The sequence below is a fragment of the Oncorhynchus tshawytscha genome, linkage group LG30 (genome assembly GCF_018296145.1).
Source record: "Oncorhynchus tshawytscha isolate Ot180627B linkage group LG30, Otsh_v2.0, whole genome shotgun sequence".
NCBI lineage: Eukaryota > Metazoa > Chordata > Actinopteri > Salmoniformes > Salmonidae > Oncorhynchus > Oncorhynchus tshawytscha.
The window spans coordinates 4,492,414-4,514,089 of record NC_056458.1 but is presented as its reverse complement, the minus strand read 5'-3'; the positions used below and the strand labels follow the sequence as shown (position 1 = coordinate 4,514,089).

General features: G+C 42.7%; 1 protein-coding gene across 3 annotated transcripts in view; it reads right to left on the bottom strand.

Annotated features, from left to right (window-relative positions):
• The window catches only part of LOC112228976 (rho guanine nucleotide exchange factor 15), a 34,985-nt gene continuing 13,309 nt past the window's right edge, over window positions 1-21,676 (bottom strand). For all 3 annotated transcript variants that reach the window (XM_024394800.2, XM_024394799.2, XM_042309219.1), the window contains exons 11-17: window positions 21,282-21,356; window positions 18,963-19,055; window positions 4,491-4,645; window positions 4,151-4,327; window positions 3,944-4,026; window positions 3,732-3,836; window positions 1-1,331 (exon numbers count right to left, since the gene is read on the bottom strand). In XM_024394800.2, coding sequence (XP_024250568.1) covers window positions 1,180-1,331; window positions 3,732-3,836; window positions 3,944-4,026; window positions 4,151-4,327; window positions 4,491-4,645; window positions 18,963-19,055; window positions 21,282-21,356 — 840 coding nt within the window. In that variant the 3' untranslated portion in view covers window positions 1-1,179. The remainder of the gene's footprint in view (window positions 1,332-3,731; window positions 3,837-3,943; window positions 4,027-4,150; window positions 4,328-4,490; window positions 4,646-18,962; window positions 19,056-21,281; window positions 21,357-21,676) is intronic.

The window sequence follows — 21,676 nt, the reverse complement described above, 5'->3', positions numbered from 1 at the left end:
CTTACATCCCAAGTAACACAGCTCCGGACAAATCAGTGCCCGAAGCCTCAGCTGGTTTGACCATCCTGGCTCACGGTTTGGCAGAAAACTCTGGGGTGGATACTTCTCTGACTGATTGGGTTTGATGGTACGTTTGGAAAATGGAAAAATGTTATGATCACTGTGTTATGGGCTACATTCACCTGTGTGACTGTTTTAGTTTTAGGGGGCTGTTGTCTAATTCCCTGTGTATGAGGCCTTATTTCCAGGACTCTGGAGAAATCCATGAAAATAGATGGTGCGGTATGGGCCGATTCCAGGTTCTGACCCGTGGAGGACTGAATGTATGTCTAAAAAACAAGTGGACGAATCTGGATCTTTTATTTGTTGGGAATTTATATTTGATGAGACCATTTTTGATGTTTAGGGAGGCTAGGTTATATCCCATCTAAATATTAGACTTTTTTAATGAAGATTGTAACGAAAATCCTGATAAGAGTTATGATTCGGATGTAGGCCTGAGAAACGGTTATGGCGAATGCAAGTGTTGGGTTATGTTTAGGTGATGTTTTGATGACAAGAAATATCTCTAATAGAAATGGGCTTTTCAATATTACAATATAACTACAATGTGTGTTTGAATGTATAATATTGAATCAAAGGGTGGATATGTTAAGGGAATTTTTTATCAATGATGACTAATTATGTATACATTTCAATCAGGACTGACTAGTCTAAATGCTATTATGTACTGTACATATATGAATTTTCTCTCTTGCTCCCATTCCCAATTATATATAATATAGTCAGGAGTTTAGTAACAATGACGGTCTGTTCCTTTGTACAAATGAATGAACTGTCTAGAATGCTGATTTACAATGACTGACCTTGGCTTCAGGCGAGGAGGAAAGGCTCGAGAACTATAGGGCCTCTCTACTAGTGTCATGAAGAGAGAAAACATTTAGAAAACGCTGATGTCATTTTCAGTTTATAACCTGTGGAAAAATGTGTATGCACCCAGTACTCTCTTGAATTAAACGCTGTTACCTGACTTAAGACCGGGGCTCTGCCCATTCTTATAAAAATATAGGGTCCTACAAGCCCTTCGAATGCATTGACAGAGTATTGAATTCTGATTGGGAAATAATACAGAGGAATTTAGAATTCCTTCAACAGACACACATACAAATATGCAGGTAGTCAGTTCTTTGTGACTTTAGCTGCAGCTTGAGCGATGCGGTACTGCTCCCGAAGGTTCCGTCTCCTCCGATGCTCGTTGGTTATCTCCACCACGCTTCTGCTAGGGAACCAACCCTTCTCTCCGTCAGACAGACGCATCCCCTTATTCCAACCTGACGGAAGCAGGGCATACCATTAGTCATAAAGGGGAATAGGGACACATTTACTGTGGTGACAAAATATACTTCAGAGGGAGATAACCTTTTCCATGAATCAAAATGTATTCACATTTTACAGTGCATTCGGAAAGTATTCAGACCCCTTGACTTTTTCACAATGTTACGTTAACCTTATTCTTAAATAAAAATGTTTAAATTCCCTCAATCTATACACAATACCCCATAATGACAAAGCAAAATCAGTTTATTGCATTTACATATGTATTCGGACCCTTTACTCAGTACTTTGTTGAAGCACCTTTGGCAATGATTACATCCTAGTGGCGGCTTCTTGGGTATGACGCTATGTTACGAATCCCTTTTGGCCCGACAGTCTATGGGAGATGGTAACGAGACCCGTAACATAACTCATGCAAATTTATAATAGTGAAAAAGTGAGAACGAAATAACCACAGACAACTAAATTACCGTCAAACACATGGTAATGGGGGGGGGACTGGACCCAAGGAAAGAAACAATAAGCATCCAAAACACCCCTAAGCTAGACTAGCCTATTTCAACCACAGCTAACTAACTAACCAAAAATACAGTGGGTGGTCCGCCCAGTTCTAACTAGTGTATTTAACAAAGTTTACCTACGGGTAGTGTATGCCCATGGGCGACTTGTCTTGGTTCCCCCTTTTCCAACCAGCAAACAAACACAAACACCATACTCACAGGTGTGGACAAAGTGATATGGAGGTGCTCAAACAAAAGAGAGCTCAATACATAAAGAGCGATAGAGACATAGTAGGAGAGAGTGAAACAGAGCGATCTACAGACATACGGAATTTACAGAGAGATTGAGCTCCAGAGCAAACAACTGACAGGGTTTTTAAACCAAGGGAAAGGAACTGTGATTGGGTAGGAAACAGGAGGAGGTGTGTCTTCTGATGATTGATTGGGGAGTGACGATTTTCACCTGTGAGGGGAGAAAGAGAGAAAAGAACACAGGATACATACACACACACCCACAGGATACCTGTATCCGTAACACGCTACAATGTTGGCAAACCTGTATTTGGGACTTCCTCCCGTTCTTCTATGCAGATCCTCTAAAGCTCTATCAGGTTGAATGGGGAGTGTTGCTGCACAGCTATTTTCAGGTCTCTCCAGAGATGTTAGATCGGGTTCAAGTACAGGCCCTGGCTGAACCACTCAAGGACCTTCAGAGACTTGTCTCGAAGCCACTCTTGCGTTGTCTTGGCTATGTGCATTGTCCTGTTGGAAGGTGAACCTTCACCCCAGTCTGAGGTCCTGAGTTCTCTGGAGCAGGTTTTCAAAGATCTCATTGTACTTTGCTCTGTTCTTCTTTCCCTTGATCCTGATTAGTGTCCCTGCCCCTGAAAAACATCCCCACAACATGATGCTGCCACCACCATGCTTCACCGTAGGGATGTTGCTAGGTTTCCTCCAGACGTGAAGCTTGGCATTCATGCCAAAGAGTACAATCTTGCTTTCATCAGACCAGAGAATCTTGTTTCTCTTGGTCTGAGATTCATTTCGGTGCCTTTTGGTAAACTCCAACCTGGCTGTCATGTGCCCTTAGGAGTGGCTTCCGTCTGGCCACTCTACCATGAATGTTGGATTGGTGGAGTGCTGCAGAGATGGTTGTCCTTCTGGTAGGTTATCCCATCTCCACAGAAATACTCTGGAGCTCTGTCAGTGACCGTAGGGGTTTCTTGGTCAACTTCCTGACCAAAGCCCTTCTCCCCGCATTGCTCAGTTTGGTACTGCGGCCAGCTGTAGAAAGTCTTGGTGGTTCCAAACTTCTTCCATATAAGAACCACTATGTTCTTTTGGGCCTTCAATGCTGAAGGCATTGAAGGCTGTTTGGAAACTGTTTGGTACCCTTCCCCAGATCTGTGCCTAGACACAATTTTGTCTCAGACAATTCCTTCGACCTCATAGCTTGGTTTTTGCTCTGACATGCACTGTCAAATGTGGGACCTTTTGTATAGACAGGTGTGCCTTTCCAAATCATGTTCAATCAACTGAATTTACCACAGGTGGACTGCAATAAAGTTGTAGAAACATCTCAAGGATGATCAATGGAAACAGGTTTCACGTGATCTCAATTGAGTATCATAGCAAAGGGTCTGAATACTTATGTAGATAAGGTATCGTTTCTTTGATAAATCTTCAAACAATAAATGGTACGCATTATCATTATGGGGTATTGAAGGGGGGGGAAACTAAATCCATTTTAGAATATGGCTGTAATGTCATTTTGGGGGGGAAATGTCAAGGGGTCTGAATACTTTCTGAATGCACTGTAAGTCTTCCAATAAAGATGCTTGAAAATTCAGTTGGAATTTTGTACTGAAAGTATATTTCCTTGTTTGTTCCACCTACCCTCATGGGTCTTGCATAGCACGTTGATAATGTCAGCAGGCTCCATGGTGAGCTCATCAGCCTGCTGGGCAACGTATTGTTCCACACACTGCACCTGGGGGCAATCTATAATCCCACAAAAGTTTAAGGCTATAATTTCACGTCAGGGAAGTATGTGCATCTAACTAAGAATGTTAATATTTTATAACTGGGTTTGTCATCTATTTACTCACCCCAGTCCTCATAAACCACCTCTTCCTTTCTGTTTGGGTCATTTAGGGAAGGGAATGCTGCCATCCACCGGTGCATATCTGACCTAGAGAGTGAAAGTAGAAACTGGGTACAACACTGTGTGATGCATTTTTGTCTTTATTCGTCAGTGTATAGTGCATTATCTGAGAGTTGGTTGGTTGGGAGGCTGTGTGTGTGTTTTCTCTCACTCTGAGGGGGCCTTCAGCAGGTGTTCACAGGCCAAGCCTCGGTGGTTTTCCAGCAGTAGCAGACAGAAGGAGTGCTCCAACTTGGGCCCTGGGTCCTCCGCTCCAGCCCCAAACCCCGCGGGCTGGACCTGCACCAGGGAGCGGTGGGTGTGGTCTGTCACCATATAGCGCTCTGAGCTGGACAGGAAAGGAGAGAAACTATACTCAACTTGCATATTCACCACCCAGCAGGCAAAACAAGGTTGAAATATTATGACAACCAGTTGCCCACAGCACATTTTCTGACCATTTAATTAAATGCAACTGTTGGTCAGTATGTGGAGTATATCCTTTTGCTTGCCTCTTTTTGCATGTGATGATGAGTAGGTCATTGAAGAGGAAGAGGTAGATGGGGGTGAGTTTGAGACGAGAACTGAAGAGGGAGGCCCCTTTGGATAGCTCATATAGCTCTCCTCTCTTCTCCAGGAAGCGAGCCTTCGAGACAATGGGAACAGCCTGCATGTGGACATGGTGGAGAGACAGGATCTCAATCAGTGAGCTTCACCCAATCAAACATTTTTAAAGACCTTTTCTGCAGTTGTCACAAAGGCTTCGTTCACACAAGCAGCCCAAATATATATATATTTTTTTCTCACTCATTTGTCTTTTGACGAACTGGGGCCCGATTTCCCAAAAGCATCTTAAGGGCATTTTCACCAGATTTTTTTTTTTCATGAGAATGGCCTTATTTCTATTACAGCACATTGGATTACTCTCATTCATATTCCATTCACCCAGTTCAATGTAAACATCGATAGGTTTAGGCTACTACATAATACTCAAATGATCCCTATACTCAGGCTAGGTTGTAACAACCTCATGATATGATTGAAAGTTTACAACGTAGGTGCACACAGATCGAGAGACATTTGAAGTGACAGATGGTGACATTCATTCACGGCTTGCACACTTGCCTGCATCTAGCTGATATCGGGTGTAATCATTAGTCCAACAGTTGCAAACTAGTTTCTATTGGACAAATTAAGGTATGTTTTGTTCCGTTTTCTTCAGTTTAAGACAAGTTTTTCAACAGATTCAGTGGAATGAATACACCCCTGATAACGCCTGAACACAGTTCACTTTCATAGCAGCCACGTTGTATTCCTGGCTTTCCTCCTCTCACCTCTAACCTTCATTTGTGGACTTCAATGCACAACCCATCAGCTGTATGTGACTAGGCGGAAAAAAAATTCCAAGCCAAAACACTGCACACAGCCTACGTCATTGTCCCATATTAGCTAAATAAAGTCATAGTCAGCATAGCTAATAGAACTAACGCATTAGTAAACCCACTACAATCATGCAGTAATGTTATTGTGCAGTCAGTAAGCAGTCACACCGGAAAATACATTTGTAATACCAAAAGCTTACCTTGACTTGGAGGAGTTCAAGTGTTGTGTTGGAAAGTCATAGCGAGCTACTGTAGCTAACATAGCATCCCTCTGTTTAATTATTATTAACTGTAAAGCATTTTTTTTTTAATCAGACACGATGGGTAGATTAACAAGATGTTTATGTTTCATTTGCTGTATTGGACTTGTCAATGTGTGAAAGTTATATATTTCAAAAAAATATTTTGTCGAGGTGTTCCGCTAGCAGAACCCCTGCGCTAGAAAGGTTAATTTAAATTAATTCCAAGTGATTACCTCATGAAACTGGTTGAGAGAATGCCAAGATTGGGCAAAATTGTCTTTAAGACAAAGGGAGGCTACTTTGAAGAATATCAAATATTAAATATATTTTGATTTGTTAAAAAAAAAGAAATTCACTACATGATTCCATATGATTCCACTATTGTGCAATGTAGAAAATAGTACAAATAAAGAAATGTCCTGGAATGAGTAGGTGTGTCCAAACTTGTGACTGGTTACTGTATGTGTTATAGCTTTTGAACCTCAGATGGCTATGAATCCACAATATGGCAATCTACTGGAACACAGGTGATTTTCGTTAATTGAAACTGCTCTAAAGTTAAACATGTAAAGTGTGGTGTACCACAGGGCAGCTCTTCAGGCCCTTTACGCTTTTATATTTTTACCAATGACATGCCACTGACATTAAAGGTTAAATAAAACATAAGTAACACGATTTTTAAAATCTCATCACAATCCACCAGTTTAAGATAGAGAGCCTGCGTCTCAATCTCTCACATCCTCCTATGGCGGCCTTCTGCGGTGGAAGGTGGCTGAGCTATAGCTGTGTTTTTTTTAGACCATGAGCCATCCCGAAAATCTGTCTTCTCACAAAATGTCTCTAGCGTCCGAACAGTCTACAAACTATAATGACCACTCTATGGAAAGGGAAGACTCTCAAAAACACAATGTTCTTCGTTTTTGCTCTACGGCTCCCACAAGCCCCACAGGACTTTCCTGAAGTCAGTACCGTCGATGTGACAACTTCTGTTTCTAGCAGCCGAGACTCCTGAGAGGAGGAAGGGGAAGACCATCCTCCTCAGTGAAATACTTCAACTTAAAAATGGTAAAACATTGAAAAACTAAACCAAATATATTCACATCACCAAATAACACTAAAACACACTGTTTTGCACTGAAGGTCTACAGTAGCTGCAACAGTACTCTGTAGGGATAGCACATTGGTGTATCCCGGAGGACAGCTACCTTCAGTCCTCCTCTTGGTAGACTGACTTCAATACAAAACCTAGGAGGCTCTTGGTTCTCACCCCCTTCCATAAACTTACACTGTAATTATGACAACCTCCGGTCCTCCAACCTATCAGAGCTCTTGCAGCATGAACTGACACGTTGTCCAGTACTGAAAGCATGAACTCCAGCTAGCTAGCACTGCAGTGCATAAAATGTGGTGAGTACTTGGCTCAAAGAGAGAGAAACACAATAGTTTAACAGTTTTGAACAAATTAATTTCTTCCAAAATTAAGAAGCAAGAGTGACACTTTCTTTTTCACTTACTTAGCTAGCAAATGCATCTAGCTAGTTTAGCCTACTGAAACACCCTGCTTAATAGAGATAGGGGTCAGCATTTCTACTTTTTGATAAAAAGCGTGCAAAATTTCAACTTCCTGCTACTCATGCCTGGAATATAGTATATGCATATGATTAGTATGTGTGGATAGAAAACACTCTGAAGTTTCTAAAACTGGTTCAATAATGTCTGTGACTATAACAGAACTTATGTAGCAGGCAGAACCCCAAGGAAAAACTGTTCAGAAAGAAAAAAAAAATCCCTCTGGCAGTTCCCTGAATTGTCTTTGTCAAGGGAAATTAGATAGCGCCCAGTTTACAGTTCCTACAACTTCCACAGGATGTCACCAGTCTTTGGAATTGGGTTGAAGTTAATCATTGGTGAAATGAAGAAGAGGCACTTCCTGGCAGAGGTTACACTGTGGATAGTTATGTAAGAGAGAAAATCGTGCATGTATTGTTGACTTGCTGTTATTGAATACAGATCGCCCCGTCAACAATTTGATCAATTATTAACGTTTAAAAATACCTAAAGTTGGATTACAAAAGTAGTTTGAAATATTTTGGCAAAGTTTATAGGCAACTTTTTAAATGTTTTGTAATGACGTTGCGTTTTGGAAAGCTGTTTTTTCTGGATCAAACGGGCTTTTTAAATGGACATTTTGGGTATACATGGACGGAATTAATCAAAAAAAAGGACCAATTGTGATGTTTATGGGATGTATTGGAGTGCCAACAAAGAAGCTTGTCAAAGGTAATGCATGTTTTATATTTTATTTCAGCGTTTTGTGTAGCGCCGGCTACGCGAATTCTTTTGTTTACATCTCGTTCAGGTGGTTCAAGGGGGGTGCATCCTATCAGATAATAGCTTCTCATGCTTTCGCCGAAAAGCATTTTTAAAATCTGACATGTTGGCTGGATTCACAACGAGTGTAGCTTTAATTGAGTACCCTGCATGTGTGATTTAATGAAAGTTTGAGTTTTATCTCGTATTATTTGAATTTGGCGCTATGCATTTCCCCAGGCTATTGGCCACACGAGATGCTAGCGTCTCCATATCCCTAAGAGGTTTTAAGAGACTACATCTACCAGGTGGCCGCTTGGTGTCCTCCGTTGCAATTATTGCGTAATATCCAGCTGCGTGTATTTTTCATTTGCTTTGAGGAGAAACACAGATGCCACAAATGATTTATCATCGAATGGATATGTGAAAAACACCTTGAGGATTGATTCTAAACAACGTTTGCCATGTTTCTGTCGATATTATGGAGTTAATTTGGTAAAAAGTTTGGCGTTGTAGAGACTGCAAATTTCAGATTTTTTTCTTAGCTAAACGTGATGATCAAAACGGAGCGATTTCTCCTACACAAATAATATTTTTGGAAAAAATTAACATTTGCTATCTAACTGAGAGTCTCCTCATTGAAAACATCCGAAGTTCTTCAAAGGTAAATTATTTTATTTGAATGCTTTTCTTGTTTTTGTGAAAATGTTGCCTGCTGAATGCTAGGCTTAATGCTATGCTAGCTATCAATACCCTTACACAAATGCTTGTGTAGCTATGGTTGAAAAGCATATTTTGAAAATCTGAGATGACAGTGTTGTTAACAAAAGGCTAAGCTTGTGAGTGAATATATTTCTTTCATTTCGTTTGCGATTTTCATGAATAGTTAACGTTGCGTTATGGTAATGAGCTTGAGGCTATAATTACGCTCCCAGATACGGGATTGCTCGACGCAAGAAGTTAAGGACATTACATCAAAGTTGGAGCAGCCTGTAGTGTGGTTTTCCACTTTAATTTTGAGTGTCACTCCAAATCCAGACCTCCATGGGTTGATAAATTTGATTTCCATTGATCATTTTTGTGATTTTGTTGTCAGCACATTCAACTATGTAAAGAAAAAAGTATTTAATAAGAATATTTCATTCATTCAGATCTAGGATGTGTTATTTTAGTGTTCCCTTTATTTTTTTGAGCAGTGTATTAGCATCTGGGACAGAAAAGGAGGCAGTTCACTCTGGGCACGCTATTCATCCTTGTAAAAAGTTCATTTGTGGTATTTCTTTCCTTAATGCATTTGAGTCAATCAGCTGTGTTGTGACAAGGTAGTGGTGGCATACAGAAGATAGCCCTATTTGGTGAAAGACCAAGTCCATATTATGGCAAGAACATCTCAAATAAGCAAAGAGAAACAACATTCCATCATTACTTTAAGACATGAAGGTCAGTCAATATGGAATATTTCAAGAACTTGAAACTTTCTTCAAGTGCAGTCACAAAAACCATCAAGCGCTATGATGAAACTGGCTCTCATGAGGACTGCCACAGGAAAGGAAGACTCAGAGTTACTGCACAGGATAAATTAGAGTTACCAGCCTCAGAAATCATCATTAACTGCACCTCAGATTGCACCTCACAAAGTTCAAGTAACATACACATCTCAGAGGTCATACAATAAGTTTTGTTGTGATTCATATGTTGATGATGTAAAGAATATTTGCTGATCTGTGGTGTGTGATGAGGAGCAACCAGATGCTGCACTTGATGCATTTATGAAACTACTTCTTCCAGTTACTAATAATCCCATTAAGAAAATGACTGTAAAAACTGTTAAATCCCCTTGGATTGTTTCAATGATGAGGAATTGAAACAATTTATGGTTGAGAGGGATGAGGCAAAAGGTATGGCAATTAAGTCTGGCACCCCAACTGATTGGCAAACACTGCAAATTAAGAAATCATGTGGTTAAACGAAATAAAATAAACTACACTATGAAACAAAGATAAATTATATAAAGAATGATAGTAAATAGCTCTGGGGAACCTTAAATTAAATTCTGTGGAAAAAAGCAAACTCAGCTCCTTCATTCATTGAACCAGATGACTCATTCATCACAAAGCCCACTGATATTGCAAACTACCTTATGACTTTTTCATTGGCAAGATAAGCAAACTTAAGGATGACATGCCAGCAACAAACACTGACACTACACATCCAAGTATATAGGACCAAATTATGAAAAACAATAATTGTACTTTTGAATTCTGTGAAGTCAGTGTGGAAGAGGTGAAAAAATTATTGTTGTCTATCAACATTGACAAGCCACTGGGGTCTGACAATCTGGATGGGAAATTATTGAGGATAACAGCAGACGATATTGCCACTCCTATTTGCAACATCTTCAATTTAAGCCTACTAGAGAACGTGTGCCCTTGGGCTTGGAGGGAGGTCATTCCGCCACCCAAGAATACTGGCTCAAATAGCCGACCAATCAGCCTTTTACCAACCCTTAGTGAACTTCTGGAAAAAATGTTGTTTGACCAGATACAATGCTATTTCACAGTAAACAAATTGACAACAGAATTTCAGCATGCATATAGGTGTCAGATTCTGACCTTAGTTCTTTGTTATGTCTTTGTTTTAGTATGGTCAGGGCGTGAGTTGGGTGGGTTGTCTATGTTCCTTTTTCTATGTTTTGGGATATCTGTGTTTGGCCTGGTATGGTTCTCAATCAGAGGCAGCTGTCAATCGTTGTCCCTGATTGAGAACCATACTTAGGTAGCCTGGTTTCACTTTTGAGTGGTGGGTGATTATGTATCCTGTATTAGTGTTTTCACCATACGGGACTGTTTCGTTTGTTTGTTTATACTTTTGTTATTTTGTTCAGTGTTCTGTTGATTTATTAAGTATGTCATTATGGACACTTACCACGCTGCACATTGGTCTGATCCTTGCTTCTCCTCCTCTGAAGAAGAGGAATTCCGTTACAGAACCACCCACCACTCAAGGACCAAGCAGCATGGTAACGGGCAGCAGCAGAAATCTCTGGACTCATGGACATGGGAGGAGATTCTGGACGGCAACGGACCCTGGGCACAGGCTGGGGAATATCGCTGCCCCAAGGCAGAGCTGAGAGGCGGCGATATGAAGAGGCAGCACGGCAGCGCGGCTGGGACGAGAGGCATTGGGGGGTTGGTGGCGACACACGTGTAGTGTGGCTAAGTCAGGTAGGAGACCTGCACCAACTCCCCGTGCTTACCGTGGAGAGAGTTGGATCGGGCAGGTACCGTGTTATGCCATGAGGTGCACGGTGTCCCCGGTGCGCAGGCATAGCCCGGTGCGTTATAGCGCAGCGCCTCGTATCGGCCGGGCTAGAGTGGGCATCGAGCCAGGCGCCATGAAGCCGGCTCAGCGCATCTGGTCTCCAGTGCGTCTCCTCGGGCTGGGGTACATGGCACCAGCCCTACGCATGGTGTCTCCGGTTCGCCAGCACAGCCCTGTGCGGTCTTTTCTACCTCGCCGCACTGGCATGGCTACGGGGAGTATCCAAACAGGTAGGGTTGTGCAGGCTCGGTGCGCTTCCACGGTCCAGTCTATCCTGTGTCTCCTCCACGCACCAGCCCTCTGGTGGCAGTCCCCCGCACCAGGCTGTCTCTCCATCTCCTCCCTACAGGTGCTCCCCCCTGTCCAGCACTGCCAGAGTCTCACTCCTGTCCAGCGCTGCCGGAGTCGCCCGTCTGTCCTGAGCTGCCGGAGTCGCGCGTCTGTCCTGAGCTGCCGGAGTCGCCCGTCTGTCCTGAGCTGCCGGGGCCGCCCGTCTGTCCTGAGCTGCCGGGGAAGCCCGTCTGTCCTGAGCTGCCGGGGCCGCCCGTCTGTCCTGAGCTGCCGGGGCCGCCCGTCTGTCCTGAGCTGCCGGGGCCGCCCGTCTGCCCTGAGCTGCCGGGGCCGCCCGTCAGCCAGGAGCTGCCGGGGCCGCCCGTCAGCCAGTAGCTGCCGGAATCGCCCGTCACTTTTGAGTGGTGGGTGATTATGTATCCTGTGTTCGTGGTTTCACCATACGGGACTGTTTCGGTTGTTTGTACTTTTGTTATTTTGTTCAGTGTACTGTTGATTTATTAAATATATCATTATGGACACTTACCACGCTGCACATTGGTCTGATCCTTAATACTCCTCTGAAGAAGAGGAATTCCGTTACAATAGGTAAGGACACTCAAGAAGCACAGCACTTACACAAATGACTGATGATTGGTTGAGAGAAATTGATGATAAAATGATTGTGGGGGCTGTCTTGCTAAACCTCAGAGCAGCTTTTGTCATTATCGATCATATTCTGCCACAGGAAAAACTTTTGTTAAGGCTTTACATCCCCTGCTATAATTTGGATACAGAGTTACTTGTCTAACAGAACACCGAGGGTGTTCTTTATTGGAAGCTACTCAAATATAATCCAGTTAGAATCAGGAATTCCCCAGGGTAGCTGTTTAGGCCCCTTGCTTTTTTAATTTTTTTTACTAACTTTGAGTAAAGCCAGAATGTCAATGTATGCAGATGACTCAACACTATACACATCAGCTACTACAGTGACTGAAATTACTGTGTTCACTTAACAAAGAGCTGCAGTTAGTTTCAGAGTGGGTGGCAAGGAATAAGATAGCCCTAAATATTTCTAAATCTAAAAGCATTATATTTGGAACAAAACACTCACTAAACCCAAACCTCAACTAAATCTTGAAATAAAATAATGTGGAAATTGAGCAAGTTGAGATGACTAAAATGCTTGGAGTAACCCTAGATTGTAAACTGTCATGGTCAAAACATATTGATGCAGTAGTAGCTAAGATGGGGAAAAGTTTGTCTATAATAAAGCAATGCTCTTCCTTCTTAACTGTCACGTTCTGACCTTTATTTCCTTTGTTTTGCCATTATTTAGTATGGTCAGGGCGTGAGTTGGGGTGGGCAGTCTATGTTTGTTTTTCTGTGATTTGGGTAATTCTATGTTTCGGCCTAGTATGGTTCTCAATCAGAGGCAGGTGTCATTAGTTGTCTCTGATTGAGAATCATACTTAGGTAGCCTGGGTTGCACTGTTTGTTTGTGGGTGATTGTCTATGTTGATGGCTTGTTTCAGCGCAGCTCGCATTAGCTTCACAGTTGTTATTTTGTTTACTGTTTTTGTATAGTGTTCAGTGTTTTCTTTATTAAAATTCATGATGAACACGTATCACGCCGCATTTTGGTCCTCCGATCCTTCTCGCCTCTCCTCTTCAGATGAAGAGGAGGACGGCCGTGACATCAACAAAACTATCCACAAGGCAGGTCCTACAGGCTCTAGTTTTGTCGCACCTTGACTACTGTTCAGTCGTGTGGTCAGGTGCCACAAAAAAGGACTTGCAATTGGCTCCGAACAGGGCAGCACGGCTGAAAGAGCTAATATTTAAAAAATGCATGTCAATCTCTCCTGGCTGGAAGTAGAAGAGAGATTTTTTCTTCATCACTACTTTTATTTATGAGAGGTATTGACATGTTGAATGCACCGAGCTCTGTCTAAACTACTGGCACACAGCTCGGCCACCCATGCAAGCCCCACAAGACATACCACAAGAGGTTTCTTCACAGTCCCCAAGTCTAGAACAGACTATGGGAGGCACACAGTACAACATATATCTGACTACATGGCTACATAGAACTCTATTCCGCATCAAGTAACTGACGCAAGCAGTAAAATTAGATTTAAAGAACAGATAAAAAACACCTTGTGGAACAGCGGGGACTGTGAAGCAACACAAACATTGGCAAAGACAGACACATACATACTTACACACACACGATAACATACACACTATTCATTTAGTACTGTAGATATGTGGTAGTGTTGGAGTAGGGGCCTGACGCCACACAGTGTGTTGTGAAATCTGTCAAAGTATAAAGTATAAACATACCTTGAATTTGTGGAACTTTCAAAGTTTGGACACACCTTCTCATTGAAGGAGTTTTCTTTATTTTTACTGTTTTCTACTTTGTAGAAAAAAAGTGAAGACATCAAAACTATGAAATTACACATATGGAATCATGTAGTAACCAAAAAAGTCCAATCAAAATCAAATCAAATTGTATTGGTCACATAAACATATTTAGCAGATGTTATTAAAGGTATGGCGAAATGCAGTAGTATCTAAGAATTCACAACAATATACACGTATCTAAATGTAAAATAATGGAATTAAGAACTATATAAACATTAGATTGAGCAATGTCGGAGTGGCATTGACTAAAATACAATAGAATGGACTACATATGAGATGAGAAATGTATGTAAACATTATTAACCTGTTGCGTCGAGCCATCCCGGATCCGGGATCGTGAATACAGCCTCAAGCTCATTACCATAACGCAACGTTAACTATTCATGAAAATCGCAAATGAAATGAAATTAACATGCTAGCTCTCAAGCTTAGCCTTTTGTTAACAACACTGTCATCTCAGATTTTCAAAATATGGCAACATTTTTACAAAAACCAGAAAATCATTCAAATAAGATCATTACCTTTGAAGAACTTCAGATGTTTTCAATGAGGAGACTCTCAGTTAGATAGCAAATGCTCCGTTTTTCCTGAAAGATGATTTGTTTAGGAGAAATTGCTCCGTTTGGTGCGTGAGTCACGTTTGGCTACCAAAAAAAAAACGAAAATTCAGTCTTCAAAACGTCGAACTTTTTTCCAAATTAACTCCATAATATCGACTGAAACATGGCAAACGTTGTTTAGGACCAATCCTCAAGGTGTTTTTCACATATCTCTTCGATGATATATCATTCGTGGAAGTGTGCTTTCCCCTCTGAATCCCAGGAGAAAATGCCTGTGGCTGAAGATTACGCACCAATTTACACAAAGGACACTGGGCGGACCCGTGATAAATGTAGTCTCTTATGGCCAATCTTCCAATGATATGCCTACAAATACGTCACAATGCTGCAGACACCTTGGAGAAACGATAGGAAGGGCAGGCTCATTCCCGGCGCATTCACAGCCATATAAGGAGACAATAGAAAACAGAACTTCGAAAATTCTGCCCATTTCCTGGTTAAAGTATCATCTTGGTTTCGCCTGTAGCATGAGTTCTGTGGCACTCACAGATAATATCTTTGCAGTTTTGGAAACCTTAGAGTGTTTTCTTTCCAAAGCTGCCAATTATATGCATAGTCGAGCATCTTTTCGTGACAAAATATTGCGCTTAAAACGGGCACGTTTTTTTATCCATAAATTAAAAGAGCGCCCCCTATATCCAAGAAGTTAAAGTGACTAGCGTTCCAGTGATTCCAAGTCTATGTATATAGAGCAGCGGTCTCTATGGTGCAGGGTTGAAAAACCGGGAGGAAGCCGGCTAGTAATGGCTATTTAACAGTCTAATGGCCTTGAGCTCAAAGCTGTTTTTCAGTCTCTCGGTCCCAGCTTTGATGCACCTGTACTGACCTCGCCTTCTGGATGATAGCGGGGTGAACAGGCAGGGGCTCGGGTGTTTGATGTCCTTGAGGATCTTTTTGGCCTTTCTGTGACATCGGGTGCTGTAGGTGTCCTGGAGGGCAGGCAGTTTGCCCCCAGTGATGTGTTGCACAGACCGCACCACCCTCTGGAGAGCTCTGCGGTTGCGGGCGGTGCAGTTGCCGTACCAGGTGGTGATACAGCCCAACAGGATGCTCTCAATTGTACATCTGTGAAGGTTTTAGGGGCCAAGCCACATTTCTTTAGCCTCCTGAGGTTGAAGAGGCGCTGTCTTTGTGGGTGGACCATTTAATTTTGTCAGTGATGTGTACCCCGAGGAACTTGAAGCTTTCCACCTTCTCCACTGCGGTCCCGTCGATGTGGATAGGGGCGTGCTCCCTCTGCTGTTCCTCAAGTCCACGATCAGTTCCTTTGTTTTGTTGACGTTGAGTAAGAGATTATTTTCCTGGCACCACTCTCCCAGGGCCCTCATCTCCTCCCTGTAGGCTTTCTCATCATTGTTGGTAATCAGGTGTTGTTTCTTACTTTCACCACCTGGGAGCGGCCATCAGGAGGTCCAGGACCCAGTTGCACAGGGCGGGGTTCAGACCCAGGGCCCCGAGCTTAATGATGAGCTTGGAGGGTACTATGGGGTTGAATGGTGAGCTATAGTCAATGAACAGCATTCTTACATAGCTATTCCTCTTGTCCAGATGGGATAAGGCAGTGAGCATTGCGATGACGATTGCGTCGTCTGTGTATCTACTGGGGCGGTAAGCGGGTTTGAAGTGGGTCTAGGTGTCAGGTAAGGTAGAGATATGATATGATCCTTAACTAGCTTCTCAAAGCACTTCATTATGACAGAAGTGCTACGTGGCGATAATCATTTAGTTCAGTTACCTTTGCTTTCTTGGATACAGGAACAATGGTGGACATCTTGAAGCAAGTGGGGACAGCAGACTGGGATAGGGAGAGATTGAATATGTCTGTAAACAGTCCACCTTGCTGGTCGGCACATGCTCTGAGGACGCGGCTAGGGATGCCGTCTGGGCCGGCAGCCTTGCCAGGGTTAACACGCTTAAATATCTTACTAACATCGGCCACAGAGAAGGAGAGCCGACAGTCCTTGGTTGCGGGCCTTGCCAGTGGCACTGTGTTATCCTCAAAGCGGTTGCAGAAGGTGTTCGGCTTGTCCGGGAGCAAGACATCGGTGTCCGCTACGTGACTGGTTTTCCCTTTCTAGCCCGTGATTGTCTATAGACCCTGCCACATATGTCTTGTGTGTGAGCCGTTGAATTGCGACTCCACTTTGTCCTTTGTACTGACGTTTTGCCTGTTTGATTGCCTTACGAAGGGAATAACTACACTGTGTTTGGTAATATTCCCAGTCACCTTGCCATGGTTAAATAAGGTGGTTTGTGCTTTCAGTTTTGCGAGAATGCTGCCATCTATCCACGGTTTCTGGTTTGGGTAGGTTTTAATAGTCACAGTGGGTACGACATCTCCTATACACTTCCTGATCAACTCAGTCACCGTATTCGTCGATGTTATTCTCAGAGTCTACCTGGAACATATCCCAGTCCGCATTATCAAAACAATCTTGAAGCATGGATTCCGGTAGGTCAGACCAGCATTGAATAGACCTTAGCACGGGTACTTTCTGTTTGAGTTTCTGCCTATAGGAAGGGAAAAGCAAAATAGAGTCGTGATCAGATTTGCCGAAGGGAGGGCAGGGGAGAGCCTTGTAGGCATTTCTAAAAGTTGAGTGGCAGTGGTCCAATGTTTTTTCAGCACGAGTACTGCATTTAATGTGTTGGTAGAACTTCGTAGCGTTTTCCTCAAATTGCTTTGTTAAAATCCCCAACTACAATAAATATGGCTTCAGGATATGTGGTTTGCATGAAGTCCAGCGTAGTTCTTTGAGGGCCATCGTGGTACTGGCTTGAGGAATATACACGGCTGTGACTATAACTGAAGAGAATTCTCTTGGGAATTCTCTTGGGATGTCATACGGTCGGCATTTGCATGAGGTATTCTAGGTTGGGTGAACAAAAGGACTTGATTTTCCAAATGTTATGACAATCTCACCATGAGTAGTTAATCATGAAACATACACTCCCAGCTTTCTTCTTCCCGGAGAGTTCTTTTTTCCTATCTGCACAATGTACTGAGAACCCAGCTGGCTGAATCGATGGGGACAGTATATCCCGAGAGAGAGAGCCATGTTTCCGTGAAACAGAGTATGTTACAATCCCTGATATCTCTCTGGAAGGAGATCCTCGCCCTGAGCTCGTCTACTTTATTATCCAGAGACTGAACATTAGCAAGTAATATACTCTGAAGCGGTGGAAGGTGTGTACGCTTCCTGAGTCAGACTAGAAGTCCACTGCGAATACCTCTTCTCCGCCGGCGGTGTTTTGGAGTAGCCTCTGGAATAAGTTATATTGCCCTGGGAGGTACGAACAAAAGATCCAATTCGGGAAGGTCGTATTCCTGGTCGTAAATGCTAGTTACCGGCTGTATGTAATAACACAAAAAAATTCTGGGCTAATAATGTAAGAAATAACACACAAAAACAAAATACTGCAAAGTTGGTTAGGTTGCTTAGGAGCTATATCTGTCGGCGCCCAAATCAAAATATATTTTACATTTTAGATTCTTCAAACTAGCCACATGTTTGCCTTGATGACAGCTTTGCATTCTCTCAACCAGGTTCATGAGGTAGTCACCTCGAATGCTTTTCCAACAGTCTTGAAGGAGTTCCCACATTAGCTGAGCACTAGTTGGCTGCTATCCCTTCACTCTGCGGTCCAACTCTCCCAAACCATCTCAATTGGGTTGAGGTCGGGTGATTGTGGAGGCCAGGTCATCTGATGCAGCACTCCATCACTCTCTATTGATCTGTTGAGATGTGTCTGTTATTTGAACTCTGAGGTCCAATCTGAGGTGCAGTTACTTGCCAATTTTTGAGGCTGGTAACTCTAATGAACTCATCCTCTGCAGCAGAGGTAACTCTGGGTCTTCTTTTCCTGTGACGGTCCTCACGAGAGCCAGTTTCATCATTGCGCTTGATGGTTTTTGCTGCACTTGAAGAAAGTTTCAAAGTTCTTAAAATGTTCAGTACTGACTGACCTTCATGTCTTAAAGTAATGATGGACTGTCATTCATGTTTGCTTATGTTTGCTTATGTATACCACAACACAATTGATTGGCTCAAACGCATTAAGAAGGAAATAAATTCCACAAATGTACGTTTAACAAAGCACACCTGTTAATTGAAATGCATTCCAGGTGACTACCTCATGAAGCTGATTGAGAGAATGCCAAGAGTGAGGGTGGCTACTTTGAAAAATCTCATTAACACTTTTTTGGTTACTACATGATTCCATATGTGTTATTTCAGAGTTTTAATGTCTTCACTATTATTCTACAATGTGTGTCCAAACCTTTGACTGGTACTATATATGAAGATACCTTGAGTTTATGGAACGCCAATGTGGTAAAATGACATGTTTATGAACATACCTTTCATTTGATGAACTCCAGTGTGGTAATGACATGTATATAAACAGACCTTGAGTGTGTTGAACTCCAATGTGTTATTGACTTGTATGAGTTCCTCCATCTGCTTCATCTGGCCCACCTGTGTGTTGGACTCCTTGATGATCTGGAAGAGGGAGAATAACAACAAAGAGTGGAGGTGTAGTGGAGCACATTTTGGTAAGGTTTTGTTGGCCCAGTATTTTGAATAAGTATCCAACAGAAAGACTGCTGTCCATTTCCTAATGGATTTCAAATCTTTTTAACAGGCCTACTTATTTTCAATGGCACATTGTTCGTAGTGTATGTGTAATATTTTATACTGCTTGCATGTCTACAGTGACCAATACGTACTGTTAGGTTCTAATTATCAGAGTAAATAATTCAACTGACACTATGAAAGCTTAACCAAGTTTAATTCTTCCCAGGGGATCAATACAGCTGCATTAAACAAAACATGTTTCCACCACCACAGGTGTATATATACTCCAATTTAGGCACTCCTCCTTCTCCCCAATCTTTACATATTTTATGGTTCGACAGGAAGACGAAGTGATTGGGTAATAAACCATTGTTTCTCCCTTAAGGGGACCTGACCTCAACCCCGTTGATGCCTAATCCAAAGATCTCTCCACCCATATCCCCTATAGCAATCATGTGACTTCACCCTGTCCACCCAGCACATTCCAAAGCCATCTGGCTCCTACAGATAACCATTAACTTCTGATGTAAAAACCAGTCTCTAGGATAGCAATGTTCCAAGTTTAATCCAGAATTCAATGGTACACTATATATACAGAAGGATGTGGACACCCCAACTTAGTGGATTCGGCTATTTCAGTCACACCCATTGCTGACAGGTGTATAAAATCAAGCACACAATAGACAAACATTGACAGTAGAATTGCCTTACTCAAGAGCTCAGTGACTTTCAACATGGCAACGTCATAGGATGCCACCTTTCTAACAAGTCAGTTCGTAAAATGTCTACCCTGTTAGAGCTGCCCCGGTCATCTCTTCATTCAAAGACTCTTACTGACAGTTGTGGCTGCTTCGTGTGATGTATTGTTGTCTCTGCCTTCTTGCCTTTGTGCTGTTGTCTGTGCCCAATGATGTTTGTACTATGTTGTTGTCATGTTGTGTTGCCACCGTGCTGTGCTGTCATGTGTTGCTGCCATGCTATGTTATTGTCTTAGGTTTCTCTTTCTGTGGTGTTTTGGTGTCTCTTGTCGTGATGTGTGTTTTGTCCAATATTTTTTTTATCCCAGTCCCTGTCCCCGCAAGAGGCCTTTTGTTAGGCTGTCATTGTAAATAAGAATTTATTCTTAACTGACTTGCCTAGTTAAATAACGTTTTTTTTAATATAATAAAATAAGTGCTGTTATTGTGAAGTCTAGGAGCAACAACAGCTCAGCAGCGAAGTGGTAGGCCACACAAGCTCACAGAAAGGGACTGCCGAGTGCTGAAGCGTGTCTGTCCTCGGTTGCAACACTCACTACTGAGTTCCAAACGGCCTCTGGAAGCAACGTCAGCACAATAAGTGTTTGTTGGGAGCTTCGTGAAATGGGTCTCCATAGCCGAACAGCCACACACAAGTCTAAGATCGCAATGCCAAGTCTCGGCTGGAGTGTTGTAAAGCTTACCCCCATTGTACTCTGGAGCAGTGGAAACGCGTTCTCTAGAGTGATGAATCACTCTTCACCATCCGGCAGTCCGAAAGACCAATCTGAGTTTGGTGGATGCCAGGAGAACCTTACCTGCCCCAATGCATACTTTCAAATGTATACTGTAGTTTGATGGAGAGGAACAATGGTCTGTGAATGTTTTTCATAGATTGGGCTAAGCCACTTAGTTCCAGTAAAGGGACATTTTAACGCTACAGCACACAATGACATTCTAGATGATTCTGTGCTTCTAACTTTGTGGCATCAGTTTGGAGAAGGCCCTTTCCTATTTCAGCATTACAATGCCACTGTGCAAAAAGTGAGGTCCATGCAGAAATGGTGTGTCGAGATCGGTGTGGAAGAACTTGAATGGCCTGCATAGAATCCTGACCTCAACCCCGTCGAATACCTTTGGGATAAATTGGAACACCGACTGCGAGCCAGGTCTAATCGCCCACATCAGTGCTCGCCCTCACTAACACTCTTGTGGCTGAATGGAAGTCCCTGCAGCAATGTTCCAACACCTGTTGGAAAGCCTTCCCAGAAGAGTGGAGTCTGTTATAGCAGTAAAGGGGGGACCAGTTCCATATTAATGCCCATGATTTTGGAATGAGATGTTCGACGAGCAGGTGTCCACATACCTTTGGTCATATAGTGTATCAAATTGGGGTGGATGGAATAGGTGTTACCTCAGACACTGAGGTCAGGGCTCTAGAGGCAGTGTTCTCCTCCCTAGTGCCCTCTTTAGTCCTCTTCAGGATGTTCTGTGTGGAAAAGCAGACTTAGGTTGTGTCCCAATTGCACCCTATTCCCTATATAGTGAAGTACTTTTGACCAGGACCAATAGGGCTCTGGTCAAAAGAAGTGCACTGTATAGAAAAGGGTGCCATTTGGGATGCAGGCGTACAGTAAAGTGAGTGCATACATTTTTTTTGCATTGGTATGTAATTTGACCTGTGACCTGGAGATGTTGGCAGCCGCTGTTACTGACCAGGGCCCGATGCATCTTTCTTACAATGGCCGAAGATGTACCATGCATTTCCCAAAACACCACGCAGAGAGAACGTTCTCTAAGTGCATCGTT